The 21,509-nt window shown below is 28.0% G+C and overlaps 1 protein-coding gene across 3 annotated transcripts in view; it reads right to left on the bottom strand.

Annotated features, from left to right (window-relative positions):
* LOC112680308 (neuropeptide Y receptor type 2-like) overlaps positions 1–21,509 on the bottom strand; it is a 217,761-nt gene that overhangs the window by 101,663 nt on the left and 94,589 nt on the right. For all 3 annotated transcript variants that reach the window (XM_025550380.1, XM_025550371.1, XM_025550363.1), the window contains one exon: positions 16,649–16,935. In XM_025550380.1, coding sequence (XP_025406165.1) covers positions 16,649–16,935 — 287 coding nt within the window. The remainder of the gene's footprint in view (positions 1–16,648; positions 16,936–21,509) is intronic.

The raw sequence follows: 21,509 nt of genomic DNA, 5'->3' as shown, positions 1-21,509 counted from the left end.
TTACTATTATTCTAATAATGATAGTAACATATTATACAATAAAAACAAAATTAAAAAAAAATAAAAAAAAATATGAAAGCGGTGGACAAAAAAAATAGTTTTTATTGTACGAGCACAATTCCTAAATTAATATTTGTTTCTATTTAAGGATTATTTCCTCTGCTATTTATTTCTATAGGTCTAACGATTAAATATTAACTTTTCTGATAAATCATTATGTTTATTTTTAAATATTGTATATTTTATTTTACCTGCATGTCAAACCGTCAGCCATCATTTTTATTCATTGATACAAAATAAATAAAGCTAAATTAAAATTAAATAATTTGTTATAAACAAAATTATACCACAACAATAATTAATAAACTGTAATTAAATTAAAAATAGCAAATGGAAGTTGGATTACTCTTAATTATATTTTGTTAAATAACGATTAAAATAATATAATAAATACCTAAAAAAATAATTTAAAATTTCTTATGAACAATTCACATTGTATTTGAAAATATCTAACTGAAATAGTAGGAAAAATGTATAACATATAAAATGTCCAAAAAAACAAAAATAGATAACATAGATTAGCATAGGTCGTTTATTTTTAACTAAAAAAATTGAAACATAGACAAGAAATATAATCAAAAATTTTTCTACGTTCACATATTTTTATTGTACGCGAACAGCGTTTACGTGAATAAATAAACTTGAATATAAACGTGGCCACTCTCGACTAAAAAAAATATGTTACCGATTAATATATATGTTAGTGTATGTTATTTATACTTTGATTATGTAAATAATTTGAAAATTGACGAACGAAAATAAGGACGAAAACGTCCGATTGTATATTGAGTGATTGGAAATTACTTTTGCATACATGGTACGAGTATACAGCCTACAACGAATTTCCATCTCTTTGTGAACTCCTAATGAAAAGCGTGTGAGCTGGATTCAAGAAGTAGTATAATGTAGTTGTTACAGCCAAAATATCACTATGTGTGTATTGTAGTAACAAGTAATTACGATGATATTTTCGAAGAAAAGGGTTAGATGTATGATGCGACGCATGCGTGCACGATTCGGTTTCAGCATTTAATTTTTTTTTTTTTCATACCGAATTGATGCAGCTTCATTTGAAACCTTATCGTAACGCTCTTTTCCTCTTGTATTTCTTGGACGTGATAAAGAACCCACATAAAACCGATTGTTTCATTGGTTTTCGAAAGAATATATAACAGCTACTCGTATAGTTCTTCGTCGGAATTTCTAAAAACTCTTCATCCAATACGTATTAACATTGGTCGAAAAATTACATGAATTAAAACATAGCCATTTTATGATAATAAACGTACAATATTTAATCTGGCTAAACCAGAGGTTCCCAAAATTTTTTTCTCCGTAGACCACGTGCCAATTTTTTCCATTTTCGTAGACCCCTAAAATTAAATGCTTACAAACTCATTTAAGTGTTTTTCATAACTTACACGGAACTGCTCACCTGAATAGGCTTTATTATGGAATGCATTTTTTTTTTTAAATAAAAAACGTGTTATTTTTAATAATACCTTTATTTATTTAATAAGGAAGATATTAAAATCAATTTTTTAGTAATTAAAATGATAAAAATGCAAATTAAATATAATAACATAGAAAAAAAAATCATGGTTGATGTTAAAAAAATGTATCTTTAATGGGAAGGATAAGCCTGATGCTTTGATAGTAAATTTTCAATATTTGGCTTCAAATTAGTCAGGCTTAACCTCAAATCTCCTCTATTAGTAATTTCCAATCTATTTATTTTTTTTGTAAGAAGATTGACAACTGTGCTGAAACCTTTTTCCATGGGGTATGATGACGGAAAATCAATTAAAAACTTTCTTGCGATTCTCCATAAAGCAGGAAAAGTAACAGGTATATCTCTCTGAAGCCAGAATTGCTGATACCTATTTCTTAATTGTACTTTAAGTTCATCGTTAGTACTTATTCTGATCAGTTCTTCTTGTAAGTTCTTCTAGCACACATATTTTTCGTAAAATTACGACACACATTTTTGACTTATAACCCTCGTGAACCCCTATTTACACATGATGCACCCCCCCCCATTTTTTTTTTCATTGACATAAACCCCTTACAGGTTCGAATCGATCCTAGGGGATCGATATAGACCATTTTGGAAACCTGTGGACTAAACATTGAGTATAATATACTGAAATATAAACCTAATGATATGATAATGTTAAGAAAGTTAGATTCAAGATAAGATTTATATTTTATAAATATTAAATAATATTTGGTGGTCTGTTTATATTTCAGGAGAAATTTTTAACATTAATAAAAGTTGTTTTCTTAACAGTCAATATTACGAATAAAATAGTTTTAAATTATTAAATGTATTATTCACTAAAAACAACGTTACTGGGCATCCACGTAAGTATTTTTAGGAAAAAATAAAATAAAATAAATTTAAAAAATAATATACTAGCCAAGTTATGGGTTGGTTAACATGGTATGCATATGAAATACGAAAATGTTTTCTCTCAACTCGTATACGATTTATTCGTAGTGTATTTGACAACTCGTTATGGAGTTATCATAGAAAGAATGAATGGTGTTGAGGGATAAACGGCAAGGGAAAGATTGAAAACCAATATTTTTTGCACAAGAAAAAATATCATTACTCATCTCGCTTACTTGTAGGATATAGAAAAAGTAACTATTTAATAATATTATATGTATAATACACATTACCAGTCTTGTTCTCGAGAAAGAGTACGTTGTCAATAAATTTAAACATGTTTACGACAGCGGAAGGATTCATTAAAACATACACTAATAGCCGTTGTCGAAAGCATTTATTATGAGGTCGTAACACATATGTCACCTACGGTAAAATAAGATGCATAAATATTCTAACAATTTATTGTATTATCAATAACACGAATTGGAAACATCCTATAGTTGAGTACACATAATAACTTTGGACTTTGGATTTAACAGGTTTGTTTAAACACGGAATTCGGGACTAGTTGCTAATAGGTCCATGATTGATTTACGGGATAGCGTTATCGTGGATTGATTATGGACTACGACTACTGTTTGAACACGTTTCTGATTGTCCACAATTGTAAAATAAATAATTAGATAAAACATTGAAATACATTTTGAATTCACTTTTGTTGTACAGGTTTTTTTTAAAAAATGTATATAATTATATTCTATTTTAATATTAATTAATATAATAAATAAAATTGTATCGGTTTGTTGTTAGTGATAATTTCATCGAAAATGAGCGATTATAACAATTTGGATTTTTTTTTTAGCATCAAGTTCTACATCTGGTGACGGATTAAAATTAGTCAATTAAAAAAAAAAAAAAGGAACGTTCTTAAAATGAGAAAATGCTTGCGGGCTTACTGAATATAATTTTTATTATTGATTAACTTTTCATTGTTTATCTAAAAAAAGCAGGCATGCTTGGTTAAATACTGATGAACGACTAAATTTGTAGTGTCTTAATACAGTTTAGTTACTTCTTTGGCTCGAGTCTAAAATGTTCAATATCACTTATTCAAACTTCTAGTAATTTTACTATTAATTAGTTTTGAAATTAAAATAATTGTTATAGAAATTTTAAAATACTATAGAAAATATTCATTTATTTATTTTACATTCTAAATAAAAAAGGAATAAATTGGTTTTAACATCGTGTGTGTGTATAAGATTTTGACTAGTAGAATTCCTTCAATCATCACAATGATAAGAAATTTTTGAAAGGAAATATTATCTAGTTGATTTTTTAAAGATGGTTAATTTATGAATTTTCAAACTAAATATTAAACTACGTTTTTAAACTAATTACTAAACTAGTTCTGAATTTATATGATTCCGAAAAACTGAGGAAAAATAATTAAAAAAAACAACTTTTGAAGCAAACTGGCATAACTGGCTTTTTAATAAAATTGAATTTTTATTTTTATCATTACTCAAAAAATAATAATCATAGATACTTGAAATGTTTATTAAACCTTTTTATTACTGTTTGATGTAGACAATATAACTCATACTATAATTTTTTGAGCTATTTATGGAAAATTGATATTTTCTTGTCATCTTAGTTTTTTATAAAAATGTCGATAAAATTAATATATTTAATCAGTAATATTTGTTAGTAATTAATTATTACTGGTTAAAGAAAAAAAATTGAATGGTTTGAATATTATATTTTGACACAATAAAAAAAACTATAAAAATTCACTACATTTTGTTCTTATTATAAATGGTAGAATGTTAAATGTTATATACTGAAAGTTGCAAAAATGTTTTTTAATGAAATCAGATATTTCAACAAAAACTAAACAATATTGTTTATTTACTTAAAGACATTCGATAGTTTCAAAATATTTGAATGACTCATTTTGTTTTTATAAGCACTTGAAATTTTCGATTTTCTCAAATATTAAATGCCTTTCTTTATTGGAAAAGTTAGTACATAGAAAGTATATTTAACTCTATTACAGAACTGCACGTGATTTTTTTTATACACATATACTACATTTGTTTATGTATTTTGTTTTATATTGCGATTTGCAAGGTGATATTATCTTTTAAGTGTCTGTTTACATATGGTTTTGTCAATTTTTTATCGGACAAAATCATATTATATGTGCCATAAAACTCGTCAACCCTTATATGATAATTTTGTTTTAGTGTATTCAGTGGTTGAAAAACAAATAAGTAAAAGAGTTATCGTAAATAAAAGTAAGTCATACCATTAATATTGAATTAAAAATAATTGATTTATGATTAGACCATAGCAGTACTTAATACACAAATGAGACTTATAGTATTTCATTGTTAATTGATCGTTTTTATATTCGATGGCGTAGATTTTATCACTTTCAAATTATAGCATTAAAAATACACATCACAGATTTTCAGACCATTTTTGCTACAACATTTTCAATCAACATAACATTCATTTGGTGAAATAAAAACACTATTTTTATATATTTATTTATTTATTTTTTTGATAATGATAAGTGTTTCCATTCAATAGGAATGTTATGAAATTTCCATCAATTTTTATATTAGAAATATTAACCCAAAATCTCGTATAATATTAAGTTTCAAATATGTTCACCATATTTTTTCAATCATGTCATTATACGTAGTGAAAGCATCATATATTGGTGATATAATTCTTCTAATACATTAACTTATAATATAAATACTGAAAACTAAATAAAAAATTCGATTTTATTTTATTTTATTTTAAACATATATTTATTACCAAAGCCGCAAAACAATACATTTCTTATTCAAGTGTATTGATGCATTTTTCAAAGCGTAAAGATAAAATAATTCGCTTTTAAAATATATATAAAAAATAAAGTTTTGATAAAGTTTATCCATATTATTATTTGGGATAAGATAATATGAGTTTTACTGATAAGTGAACACTTAACTTATAGTTTTTAGCTTGTTTTGGCATTAAAAATATTTGCCAAGGAGATATAATTTTTGTCACATACAATTTTTTATTAAACTTTTTCTACAGGATTACGGAGTTATAGGGAAAAAATTATATTTTTCTTTTAATTCGAATGAGAAAATTGTTTTTACGAATTATACATTTATAAAATAAGACTTAAAGCTTTGAGATGTACAATACATAAGATGTACCGCATAATTTTATTACTGTTGATGTAATAAATGAGAACATTTTTTGGCTTATACATGCAAGCATGTACAAATAAGATTATGATAATACATGTGATAATCGAGAATTAAACAGAAATATATCTCTATCGAGTATCGAATGAAAATGATTAAACATAGTTCGCTGTATAATATCATAGGAAAATAAAAACATAAAATGCGGAAATACTATTCGGATCGCTAAACATAATATCTATAATTTACTGTGGACACATAATAAATAGTTTTACCGTCGAACTACAACTATGAGAGTACTATGAGCCCGGAATAAGTGTTTCACTCGATCTACCCCGAGTACGACGACTAGTTAATCCAGTCTAGTTGGAATATAAAATCATAACGAAATCGCGTTTCGTGATAATATGCGCCGCATAAACAACCCCATTCCATCTTACTCGGAAATACAACGTACTATTATTATATATTATAATACATTTTACGGTACACAAAACGCATAAAATAAATACTATATATTATAGAAATTCTGTACAATAATAAAACGATATTATTATTATGGTCTCACCTCCGAGGCACAGTAGGTAATGATATTCACCGGATCCTAATAAAAACTCTCCACGTCCCCGGGGCCATTGTAGACGGATCGTTAAACATATAAAATAAAAATTTGTATGCGTCCCAGTCGGTTTCTGTTACACGGTTGGTTCGGTTGGTTGGGGGTACCAAATTCCGGGCTACGGTGGAGTTCGATTAAATCGCGAGCGGCTTATTGTCCTGGCCGTCTAAGTCGAGTCCGTTGGTTGAACATGGACAGTAGTGGTCTCGATAGACCTAAATCGGTTGTGGATAGTCGGTAGGGATGTGCCCTTAGGGATATGTGTCTGTCGATTTAAATTATAATATTCGAATGCTTACCAACTGCAGTAGGAATAAAAAAAAAACGGAAAACTTAATCGAACCAGTTAAATGCAAAACCCTATCAGCAATAACTGAATATATATTATAATATTTATCTACCGATTATCACTAAGAAAAAAAAGTATTTAAAAGTATTTAAAAAAAGTAAAAGATTGAGAAACAAAACAATTATAGGAATAATCGTGTACCTAAAGTATTTTTTAATTATTTACCTTTTATATTAATATTGTAATTTCTAATAACAACTTAGTAGTAGCTAGTATCTATTAGTTTATATAGAAATAAAATTATTTCAATAATTCGCCTTTCGTCAATAAAATGTAACAGTCAAATAAATAGATAAGGTAAGGCTCACTCCAAACCTATAGATGATCCATACTATTTATGTTATCATTAGTATAATTAGGCTTATTCAAACTTGAGATCCTCTGATTAATATATCGATAAGCTCCTTCTATGATTATGACGTTTTCGCCACCGCCAGCAGTTTCCAAACGGAGTACTCGACGATAATTGCGTTCTCATGGTTATTTTCATTTCGAAGCATCTTCCGCGGCCATATATGCTTACAATCCATGTATTATTATCACAATGCGATGGAATAAAATTATTTCAAAATATTGTAATTGTCTACACGGTGTAATCGTGCACTTTGGGACCGTTTTCATTTTGCGATTGATCGAAGACGATTTATTGAGACGACTTAAAATATTAATAATTAACACGAAAATCGAATATTATCGTTAAGCCACTTTAGAATGTGCATTAAATATGCATGTGTGAGTTAAGAATGTTCACGGAAGGAGCGTGGTAAAATCGTTTTTAAAAAAATTTCCTCACGCGCTTAACTCGACGATGAAACCAAATCATATAATATATGCATTAGATATGTATGTACGCCGTAGTTTGCAAAGTGATATTATTACGATACGCCGTAACTGCGGAGAATATAATATATATTTATACGTATATCACGACCATAATATTTACAGCTATATACGCTCGAAGCTCCTTTAAGCAAGAGAATAAATTAGAACGTAGACTACGTATTATAATAATAATACATGGAAGACAGACGATGGGATACGGAGAAAAACGATAATAGTCAAAAAAAGAAAAATATTGATAACTATTTCATCTTGTCAATTGATTCCCAAAGAATCAGCATGTGAATCGAGTTGGGGGAAAAGGATCACGGTCAGTGGTATAATACAAGTTTAAATATACCCATGATCGCGAATGTTAGGTTAGGTTAGAGTTCTGAATTTTTAAAACTGCAATAGTGAACAGCTTACGAATATTGACTATTATCGTATTTCCCCTTAACCCTTCAGATATTTTTGAAAATATATGTATATATTTTATAATATGCGCCATACGCAGCGTACGAAATTAATGTTTTATTTTATTAAATTAAGTTAAAAACACTACATGATGTTTTGCGGTATGTTTTTCGTAAACTGTACTATTTTTAGGATGTCACGTTGAGAATTTTCGCTACGTTGGTTACTTTGGATTTTATAATGTATAATATATTGTTTTGATTAGCATAAGATTCTGAGTTTGTGTAATACCGAAAATGTAATCATTCTATTGTTGAAACTATTCTAATTAAGAGTGATAATGAAACGCCGTGCGGAGAGAAATTATTATTCTCAAAAAAAAAAAAAAAAATACTTTAGAAAAATGATTATATAAATATTTGTATCCTCTTAAAGTAACTAATAAGTTACATTAACGGTAATTTTTTAATTATAGAACGTATAAAAAAAATAAATACATTTTTAAGTAGATAAAATGAATTTAATTAATTAGACTTAGGCTTACTACTTAAGTTTATACTATCAACTATATTATTATAAAATTTATCATTTTAACAATGGTGGAAGTAGTTCTAATTTATATTCTTAAGGATGCGATTCGTAGAATGAATATATGAACATTATATTAGCTTTAATAATATTATACTGTTAAAATTATTGTGTTTAGAGTTTTCGCTTTTACTGTTATAAAATAGACACGTACATTAGTTTGCAAAAATTTTCCTCTGTTTGTCTCTATTGGAATTGTTGGGTTCCAGTTTCAAGATTTTCATTTGATTGTATGGATTAGCCTAGGGATCTACATGATTTATAATAAATTAAAAATTAGATGGAAATTCATCCGATAACCAAATAATAAATTAGATACAATGTATCTAATTATTTTTTAGTCTATACGTCATATGTAGGGAACGGATTTATATGTAAATGCATATTTTTATTAAAACGAGATATTTAAGATTCGATAAGAAACGTTTATGATTTAAAACATTCCTATTAAAATTATGATACTTTTATTTTACATATTTTTACATATTTTGGTATAATTACATATTTTTACATATTTCACTAATTTTTAAATATTTTTAAACATATTTTTATCATTTCATCATTCATACGTCTTCTTCGTACGAAAATACAAGAAATTATTTCAAAATTAGATCCAAAAACTTTTATCGCTATTGGAAAAGCTCAAAATATTATGCAAAATGAAACATTGAAAATAATTTAATTTTAATTAAAAATAATTTAACAAAATTATTAATAAAAAATATGTCCCCAAATGATAGTATGCAAATTGTTGAATCAGCGATTAAAACTCGTGAGCAGACCAATAGATGTCGTAAAAAAGAAAATTCATGCTGTTACAGAAAAAAATTCCAGGCAATATTGATTTTAAAACAATCAATGACATAATGAATGGCAGACAATCTTTTAAAAATTTGGAATTATCGCCTTCTGATAGTATGCACTTGAAATATGCTTTTAATACATCGGTTGATGTGAAACGATAATTTAGCAGTTTTAAAAATATTTTGATACCTAATAGGCGACATTTAACATTTGATAATTTACAAGATATTGTAATAATACAATGCAACAAATCTTTTTGATAATTTAATAATAATAATCACTTTTTTTTTAAATTTTTTTTCCCCACATATTTGGATGTTTTTAGCACATATTTTATATATTATACTTACATATATATGTACATATTTCTGTATTTTTATTACATATAAATCCGTTCCCTAGTCATATGAATTTCTCTGATATGTTTGCAATATGGTATCAAAATTCATAATGCTGATTCTGTGTTAAGTGATAAGTACTGTACAGGTACATTCTAGCAAGTTAAGTCAACGAGCTCAACCATTGGGTTTGATCCGCACGGGAAATCCGCACGTACAAAATTTGAACACACGAAAGAATATTAGACCCTGTGAATTGGATGATATTATTCTACGTGAAAAGAATCAAAGTCAGTATGTTTTAATTATAAAAAATAACGTGTTCAAGAATAATCTTCATAGTATGCAGCCTAAACGCTTAATATAATTCAAAAATGTATTAATTGTTTAAGTTATCACTTTAAAATATGTGTGTAAGTTATTGCGAGATATCACATGAATTAAATCTAAGTATTTTTAGAGAATTTGCAATAAAATAGATTACGTTCTTGAAGTTTTCTCGTAAACAATTAACATTTTGAAGACTTTGAAACCATTTCGAGAAATGAAAAATTGAAAGTGTTATTATAATGTTTTTTCTCTCATAAAACGTGACCAGTTATTATTCGCTTCTGGTAAATAAGTGATATGGTCTTGCAAGTGCCACTTCGCAGTAACTTTTTCATTTCTTAAACCCATATTGACTAGTCTATTTGGTTAATACATCAAGTGACGGTGAGATCATCATCTGTTTGGAATACGAAATGATCCAGTATAAAGTTAACATTTATTTACTCGGATCTCTCAGAACATAATATAAAAACTTTCAACTTAGTAAAAGTGCACACATTGCTCCAGTTGAAAGAGAAGAATATATAATATTTAAGGTCGTAGAAGGAAATTTAGGCGTCTCACGTTATTGCCGCCCCAAAAAATCGTGATGATCATAATAATAATAATTAACATACTACTGCAATAATCTAATTATCTTATGAAAAAAATGATTCTGTTATTTTTCAGATATTTTACAGGCTTAGTTTATTTATTATCACCTACGTATATTGTATAAATGATCAAGCCATGATTTTATCAGTTTATTTACCGAATGTATAATTTATAATAAATACGTAATTTCTTTGGTACTTGATTTATACATATTACACAATACGAGTATATTACATGCATTACGTTTGCAACTTATATAGCTGTTTTTTACCTTTTACTATTCGAAACATACTCAACTGCCGGTCAACCTTTACGATAAATCTCGTGGATATATAATACAATAGCTATTAAAGCCGCGTGCTGATTTAATTCACCATGAGATAATAATAGTTCGAATGTCGTTTTTTTTTCGTTGAAAATGTAATCCATGAAGAACATTAACATTACGTGAAATGTTGTGGTTATTTTCTTTTTATTCATTTCTATTGAACACTTTGAAAAATAAACCATTTTTAACCCTTCATAAAGTTTGATTTACGAGTAATATTATACTTTTTCTATATTTCAAAACAGACGAATCAGTTGTTATTATTATATTCTCGTAAATTAATAAATATATCCATTATTTGATTGATAGATAGAAAATATTCTTAGTTTTTTTCCTCGAATCAATATCTCAAAAAAAAAAAAAATAACTATGTTCAACTCCCTTCGAAGAAATCGGATAAGTATGTAAGACTTCATATGCTTATAAAATTTCTATCGATTTCCCGTAAAATTTGAATAAACGTTTATTTGTGTATAGGTACATGCAATTAAGAGTAATTTGCGCTACATGGCGCGTTTTATTTAAATTACATTGTTGATATGGCAATAACAATTTATTGTTCGGAATGAGTTCAAGTTTAATGAAATTACTTAATATTTGTCGTAAAATACGATATACATTCGCAAATGCATACACAATTAAGCTCAATACTAATTGTTCACTATCTATAACGTACGAAGTAGTATTTATTTTCAGGACTTGTTTGCCGTGCAAAAAGAGAATTGATATTAATGGATGAATACTCGGACGGGCAAACATGTTACAACTTTACAAAAATCGCGTATATGACAATATAACATATGTTGATTATTTCTTCCGTTCCACTATGAGCACTACAATTATTTCGCTCTGTACGATCTTGGTGTGAGTAAAAATGTAAAATTAAAAATTGACAAAACTACGAACTTTAAATTGGGTAATATACATGTAAATATTGTGTATAGAAAATAAATCTGTAAATATATTCAGGCCTGCCGGGTGAAAACGGGATTTCGTGAAAAAATTACGGATAAATTCTTTCTAAAATGGATTAACGTTCATCAGTTTTTATCAGGCATCAGTATTGTAATCGTATACATTCAGTTTATTTCGATCTTTTTCCAATAAATACAAGAAAATGGGAAAAAATGTAATTACTGAATAATTATCATGTCCCTCCACAATAATGTAATTATACATTTTTACGTATCATCGATCGTATTTTATTTTTTAACTCAGTCGAAAGTACAGTCCCAATAAAATACTGTTTCACTGTTTCGATTGTCACTTCGTGCACGATAATATTATTATTATGTCAGTTGCATTGTTGGTATTGAAATCGGTATAAACTCATTGGACACACGTTAAATACATAATACTTTAATACTTTTTTTTATACTAAAAAAAACTTTTTACTAACTTATAATAGTACAAATAATACATATAATAACAACATAAAATATATAATATATATATAGTAAAATTTGCATACAATAGAAAAACGTATCGAATTGTGTATGGATACGGTAAAGCTACGCGTGTACACCTAAGTACATTGATTACAGACATTTTAATTAATATACGTAACGTAATTTTTACAATAATATAGAATATAACTCATCAGCATATATACAGACACATTACACAATATTAATAACTCTTTGACAAACATGATGAAGAACAACGTTTATCTTGAAATTATTTTCGATGCACCAAGCGGCATTGTTTTAACGCAACTATTATAAACTACTTCAAACTCCTGAAATTCTGCTTCTAAAACGTTCAAGTTTCGAGGGTACACATATGCCACAGTTGTAAATCAAATGGTTGAAGGAGTATATATATATGAACAGTATAAATGCGTGCACACTATATTATGTGAATAGATAGGTTTTTTTTTTTTTATATGCATATAAAAGTATACTATAAAAATAGTTAAAAAAAATGTTGTATATATATATATACAGAGGGACCATGTCGGTATAGTACAATATAGATAAATATTTTGATCTCCGACGACGTACTGCTGTATGTTATATATGCATGTTCAAGAAGAAAACTGAGATAATTGAATTTAATTGGTGTAACTTAGCGTGGGTACTTATAGACACAATATTTATTGTGCTCGAATCACGTAAATACGATATACGAGTAGTGTGTACGTATAGTGAACGACAACGGTTTTCAAGTTTTGAATAAAAAAAATATATTTTTCTCTAACTTAATAGATTTCAAGTTGCGGACGCCAATAAAAGTAATATTGATGACATCGTATAAAGTATGACATTACATATAAACACAACCACACACTTTTTGTCAGACGAATATTTCATCTCGTCATTTTCGTTCGTGTTTTTCATTTTTACTATCAGCATTTAGACAAGTATACGCTTACGAAAGCGTACTCTTTTTTTCTTTCCTTATTTACTTGGATTTTTCCTACTTTTTTTAGTTTTTCCGTAAGAATAAACATCGGGGAAAAGTTTTTCGCGTACCGTCGTTGCTGACTATCGTCTGGACCTCAAGTGAAATACATAAATTGTTCGTGAAACTTTCGTCTTTTATTCATCAACGATGGCCACGTATGGCGGACCCGCCCTATTACTTACGCGGTTGCTGTATCGTTGTAATATAATAGCGATACAAATCGCTTAAGTGCTGATATCATATTGTTCAGAGTTTGATTTAAATCGTGTACTCATATATTTCGGTCTCTCATTGTAGCAAAATGTAAAATAGTCTTATTTACGAAAAAATATATTTTTACCTACGTTTGACACGATGAGTTATCTCTCTTTAACCATACAACGTGGATAACTACAATCTAAATAAGTGTAATAATTACGAGTGAAAATGGAACCGGTGATGGCCCAGTAATTGCGCGTCAATATCTAGCGCATAGATCTATGGATTTTCAAAAGTCCTATCATTGCATATTTTTCTATCGAGATTTTCGCACCTACGACACCCCTACCTCCTCCCACTTTAACGAACATAGGTTCGTGTTATGTTTTACACATAAACACGATGTATACTGGTTACACAGTATAAAGTATAGCACAGTATACAGTATTATGTATACTTGGTCGTTTATTTATTTATTCGTAAAATAATTTTTTCTTTATTTAGTATTATTTTCCAAATGCTCAACACTTAATTATATGCGTGAACTTCATATTCAGAGTAAAAGCTTTACATGTTCTGTATATGTATATGAATATATTCTAAATGTTAAAAAAAGGCACTTTTTTAAGTAAAAACTGAACATAGGAAGTATTTTAAAAAGGTAATTTTTCGATTTTTTATTTTTTATTTACGCATTATTTAAGCACTTTAAACAAAAATAAGTCTGTAAAAAAGTTTGAATTTGCTTAATCATACATATGACTTCTTGTTTGTTTATCTTCTAATACAGTTATTACTTTGAGTTTAAATATTTAAAATCATTTTACAATATAATATTATTATTCATATTTGGTATATTACTATATAGTTATAGTTTATATCCATTATCGAATATCTTGATAAATATATATTTATTTATACACACTTAATATGCAATGAATATGGAATATTTAATATGATCTTACCAATGGATCGTTTTTCAAATACAATATTATTATAATTATTATATTATTAAAACGTTATTATACTGATTTATAAAATCGAGACGAGTGGAGTCTTAAGATAAGGGTGACTCGTCTCAAAAAGTTGGAAGAAAGGAGAAGGTGAAGGAGAAGAAGAAGAAGAAGAATATGTTATAATATTATTTTCGTGTATAAATAAATATACCTGTTCCTGCAACAATCAATCCAATTTTTATATTTCTTAGGTCATCTCTTTGAGATAGCATACGAAACGTATTTATAAACTACTACTGCCACAGGGGCGGATCCAGAGTCGGGGAACTGTGGGTCAAGCCATTTCAAGAGGCCATTTATTAGAGTAGATACTGAATTAGAAATGAATACCTTGTAAAAAAAAAAAAAACACAATATGCTCATAAAAGTGTGTAAGTATATTTATATTACATTTTAGAATTAGTGATACCACCGATAATGACTTATTTACGATCAATAAATATGATCTAATTTTATCAGCACTATAAACGTACGGAATAAAATATGATTTACTAAACTTTTTACAAAAACGTTATAATTTAAAATATAAATTATGAATTGTTTATTTTTCTAATAACTCCGATGGGCCAACTGTCTAAGAGTTCAAATCAAGGTCTAAAAAGAGAAAACAATTTCCAAGAGGCCAATTTTGCCAAAAAATATTAACTGTGGGTCATTTGATCACCTGAACCCCCCCTAGATTCACCCCTATCACTGCGATGATAACATAAGTTATCGATAGGTATCTACGTATGAGCATAAATATACTTTATCACTCGTTCAAAACTAAATTAGACGTATTATATTGGTATTTTTCTCGACACGCGACTTTCAGTATTCTTTTACAATTGTATTTATGCATTTTATATTTTTTTGAAGTATAACACTTATACGTGACAGCGAGTAAATAATGCTGTACTCTTTTCAAATCACTACGTCAATCGTTTTTGATTTCCGATTTAAGCTTTTATCAAAGTGTGCAAGTGTACAATAGTAAATAGACGTATATTATATATTTGTACATAGTGTTTATTTATTTATTTTGTGCGTCAAGTATATTGTTCCAAAACATATTATTGGTTATTTTCGTGATAAATCGTCTATGTTAAGGTTTGGTTTTCAAATTAATCGAAACGTTGAATTTTGCCTAACCAGGGTAACGCATTTCCATTAGGTTATAAATAATTATACCTTTATTTTTATGTAGGTAGACGTTAGGTGCCAGTTAAATTTTTATACTCGGCGATAAAGTAGCTATTGTCTGTGTAATATATACACTTTACAACTAAAAAAAATCGTTTATATTTTAATTTTATCGTTTATTTGTGCAAATAAAAATATTCATCCTTTTAACTCGAGTAGATTAATTGATAACGCGACAAATAAAAAAATAAAACCGCTGTTTATAGAGAATCTAGTAATACATATTATACTCTAAAAGCCGTCATAAATTTGATATAAAATAAGCTGTGAAACTTAATAATTATTAACTGAAGGCCGAATGCTATCACGAAAAGTGTGTTAATGGCTGAGGTTTACAGTGGTAAATAATACAATGTATGAGAAAAGATATTATTTTCTAAATCTACAGTTTTTGATTTATAATAATATTCATTATAAATGAAGCTGAACTGTTAGATTTCAATTCATTCTTACGATAATTCAATATCTTATAGATATTTTCAATATCTGACTGAATAGTGATAAATTGTTCTGATATAAATATCGAAAATAAATTATTAAGAAATTAATAGAACCTTTACTTTTTGTATTTTATCAACAGTTGAAACATATAAATATGAAAGAAGGTTTGTTGATGACAAACAATATTGAAAATCTGCAGTTTACATAAATTGCAAGTTCAACGGAAAAAAAAATGACATTTATTTTCTGAGCCAAATGTTTCTCTCTTACTGATAAAGTGCAAGCCAAAAGCTTGTCACAAACAACCATGCCGAACGATAAATCAAATAGCATTGTTTTAAAACATTTACAGTAGAACCATGTTTATATATAAATCGAAATGAGTGTACACACAAGTTTTTTAAACAGGAATTATTATTCCTGGCAAACGTGGTGGATTTCTTTTGTTTGGCATATACTTATACACACACGGATCAGGATTAATAATAGATATAGGCGCCTTCATAATAATAATGGTAAACCAATGATGTTTTGTTCAAGACCACTAACCTTTCTGAACGTCTCTTGCGGCCACGTTTCCTCGCAAAAATCTTTGCCATACATCTCCTTGTTGGCCATGTAAATACCATACGGAAGTGTAGCTACCAGCGAGAATATCCATATGGTAGCGATTATTTGCGCCGTGGTCCATATGGTCATCCGAGGTTGAAACGGGTAGATGATGACGAAGAACCGGTCGATGGCAATAGACGTCAGCGTCAACGTGGACGTGTATACGCTTGTACCCTGGGCGTATGGCACGATATGACAGAATATCTCACCAAACATCCAATGACCTGCATTAATAAAAATAAAAACATCATTATTGCATCGTTTCAAAACGTGTTAACAAGCTTGACACATTTCGCCGTTTCGCTACCGAGTACTAATTTAACTAGAGAAAAACAATAATTATTTAATTCATTGTTAGGACAATTATGTATTATACTAAGTGATACAACAACATGAAACTAAATCATGAGGTAACCAAGTTCTGGGGAGGTGTAATGAAATTATATTGTAAAATATGTATTTGTTACGATTTTTGCATAATTTTATATCTTCAATACATAAAATTTTAGTGATCAAATCCAAACTAAAATTTATAATAAAATTAATATTTTCAGCATGTTTGATAAGACAAGCACGTTTTCTTGCAGAAGTGTTAAAGTGGTTTTCCGCACACCGATGGAGAAGGTAAGTTATTAAATTTACCTCTACCGATCATTATGCGTTTTCCATAACGAATTAATGTAGTATAATTCTATGCGCTATATTTGTTTTTGCCCACGTGTGTCTATGTTAGATGTGATACACCATTGCGTTTGATTATAGGTTTATTCAGGACGTCGAAATAATCCTAAATGATAAGTCCCCCCGGACGTTTTGGGCAGGTTGTGAAAAAGGGTTTGTCAGTATCACTCGAATGCGATAGAGAAGAGTGTCGTCGTCGTCGTGTTCGAATGCGTAGATCCCTCGGAAACCATTCAATTTCATTTTCTATTCGACAAATGGAACCTCAGATATGGTATATTATACATGCAACGTATATATATATATATATATAGAGTTGTATAATTATGTCTGTATATATATATGTAAAAAACAATAGCAGTTATAACAAAAGGGTCGCACAATAAATTTCGTGGCTTGTCAAAAAGTAGACGCGCTTTTCTTTTAATCGCACCCAAGTGATATGCTTTTGAAAAAAAAAAATAATAATAATAATAATAAAAATACATTTTTGCGATTACTGAAAAATTATGTATGGAATGTAATATATTGATTACTTATATATATAATATATTTATAATAACATAAATCGATAACATATAAAAATAAATATGAATACAGACAGTATAGAAGTATGTGATATTGATTATAATCATAAGTCATTCAATTGACTAAGATATATAAGCAATAATATTGTGTTCGTAAACAAATGAAAATGAAAATTCCACCGCGGTTATATGTAATTATGGTAGACAAAATAAACGATATTTATGAAGGAAATTTACTAAGCAACTATTTTACTTCAAACATTATTGAAGGTAGATGGATAATGGTCTTATGGACCCATCTAAATATGTACACAGCGTCGTGGCCATATAGGTTTAGTGGATTATGTGAGTCATTGAAGGTTAATAGTATAAAAGGATAGCTAAAAGCTTCCAAGGCATGAAAACAGTAAGCGTCACCACAAATATTGAGTTTCTTGTGCAATTATTAAAAAACAAAGTATTTCAAGGTTGAAAATGAATTTTACCTATGCTATTGTATTATAGAAACTAATTATTTCTTTATTAGAAAATTAATTGTAGTTGGATTATATTAATAATGTAGCATGGTTTGTGAAATAACACATATATAGCTCAAAACGCTCTTAGACAGTTTAAGTATACATTAATGAAAACATTTGAATAATCTAAAAAATTATTTTGTTATAGTCTGAAAACTATATATTATTTAATAGTACGTATAAAAAGCAAAACATTTCAAAGTAAACAATATAAAATATACTCTTTGTCAATAGTTTTAGTATATTACATAATTTAACTCATTAGCTATAAACGATTATAATTCATGATACGTTAAGACTGAAATTTTTTTGCGTATGATTACGCGGAGAAATGTTGTTATTAAGGTTTTTTTTTTTTTTGTTTTTACTTATTAAAAACGAATACAAAATTATGTAAATATAATAAAGCGGTTTTTAGAGTAAAATCGAAGTTTTTCATCAAAATAGCTTGTCGAGGGCGATAGAATTACTATGGTTTAACTTTACTATTGATCTCCCGAAATACTTTTACAGTTTCATCACGGATCCTCGAATGCCCTAACTGTTTTACTACTATAATAATCTCGTCTATAACTGCTCGGTCGTAATCAAATATTTATTGATTTAATCGGTGTCTTGTCACTAAAATTATACCATGTACCAACTATAAACCACACGCATAAACGATTCTTGAAATACGAGTATATATAAAAAAAAACATAATGACAGAATATGCAGTATCTAGACTTGTATGTATTGTCACGTGATGGGTACCTATACGTCAGACACGATTGTTGCAGTTGCTATATTATGTTCACTTATTATAATTTTTATTATAGTTAGGTATAGAAAAAAATGTAAAAATTATTATTTTAGAAAAATTCGTTTAAACTTTCCTTTTCGATAAATGGCTTTTTAAAAATAGAATATTAAGTGTCGATATATAATATATATAGAAATAAATATATAAATTATTTGTAATTTATTTAAATTCTCGTTTGATTTCAACTTGATCTGATTGAAATGTATCAAACCGATCCGTATAGAAATAGACAAGTACAACAAAGGCTGACTACGACAATAATACGTGACACATTTGTACGAACCAAAAGCTCCGAATTGCATTGTCCACGCATCCATTACTGAGTGGGCAATTCTTCTCTGGGGTGGTAATTTCAACCATGGTTATGCTTTAGCTTGTATTATGGCAGGTGAATCGCATTTCGTATCATGTGAATAATTTATACTTATATATATATATATGTATCTATTATAATTCAATAGTAATATATAGTGGTTTTCGCAAAATTGATTGCAAACCAGATACACACGTCCCCTTTATTCGTCTTGTACTTAGGTTCGAACACATTTGATTGTTTACTGTCACACGTACTACTGAATAAACCATAGGTTCTTCAATTTCCATTTTAAGATGAATCAACATTCTATCCGTGAGAATATATATGTATATATATATATATATATATATATATTCCACAGGATATTCTGAGCCGGTCATCCTTATATAATTCATATAACAGCTTTCAACAACAATAATAATAATAATAATAATAATAGGAATATCTATAGCAGTTTATAATGAAAATTGAACTGACGATGAAATTCGTTGAAAAATAGAACAAAAAAAAAAAAAAAACACCATGGTTTTCGTATTCATTTAAAAGTAGAAAAAATGGCCATTGTGTAAAAACCATATCCTTGTTACTTGATGTGTAATAAGGCGCAATAATATTGATCGTTTTGATATGGTTCCTCATGGTTGACGTGAGCATGCATAGGTATGGAAATATTGAGTAAAAAATTAATATCTTTGGGTACGGATTTTGAACCTACGGCAATCGCTAGACTACTGCCGATTATATTTTTGTTTGTTATTTTATACTTAATTAGTGAAGGTTATCCATATTATACAGTTGAGGAGAGATAACGCGCCACATTAATTTGGCTGTATAGATGGTTATAAATAATACAATATTTGTGAATGCGTCAGAGTAGAATAATCATCTAAACATATATTTTATGGGTTTCACACTTAAATTATACCATCGGGCAATAGTCGCCAAATTTGGTTCTCGGTTAGGTACATTCTGAAGTATTTTAAAATTGTTTTTTTAGATTATCAAAGCACAGCGCACACACATTCAAAATGCGCATATTTTTGTATAATTTTAACTGATTGCATCTAATAAATTACAGTGAATTATTATATTTTCATTGAAGTATCGGGAAAATTGGTTTAGATTTTATTTACTGCCACATTACCGTTAATGAAGTCAGTCATATTTCATATAAAATAGATATACGATTTTGTATCTAAAAAATGTTTACGTTTTATATAGTAAAGTGGGATGGATAAGAATTAAGTAAAAACTTTGAGATTACATTTATTGTATACATTTTTTATACATTCATAAACATATATACATATGTATATATACATATATACATATGTATATATACATATATACATACAAAAATACACACAAACAAACAGACACATGCAATATTTTAATGAAGGTTTTTATTTTTAAATTTTCCTTTGTATAAAAAAATTAATCCTTACATTTTAAAGTTAAAAGATAGTTATAAAAATCTTTAAAAAATTAAAATTTAAACTTTTAACCACATTCAAAAATAAAAATAAAAATGTTTAAATAATAGATTATTACAACACGTATTATCCGACCAAATAAATAATATAAATAATGAACCGCAATATTATACGCATAATTCTGTTGGGTTCATAGCAATGCATATAAATTCATATATAATTCATAGCAATGATTTCAAGCTAATATTGTTATTTAAGATTGAATTATGACCACGATGTTTTGAATTCGATGGTATCCTTCGTACGTGCGCTTATTATATTACATGGCCGTCTCGCGTACACTAGACGTTTGAACGACAATACTTTAGAATCATTTTTATTTCCATTACGGTAGATATTGTTATTTTTTTATTTTTTGTCCCCCAATAGAATACTGCTCGTTACTGCGGTGGGAAAATATCACAAAAACCCACGCGATAGTGCAATTCAACGTAGTCCGAGGACGAAGCGTTCATACGCGT

The sequence above is a fragment of the Sipha flava genome, unplaced genomic scaffold (genome assembly GCF_003268045.1).
Source record: "Sipha flava isolate LNK unplaced genomic scaffold, YSA_version1 101_pilon_pilon, whole genome shotgun sequence".
NCBI classification, from domain to species: domain Eukaryota; kingdom Metazoa; phylum Arthropoda; class Insecta; order Hemiptera; family Aphididae; genus Sipha; species Sipha flava.
This window is presented reverse-complemented; position numbering and strand designations above follow the sequence as displayed.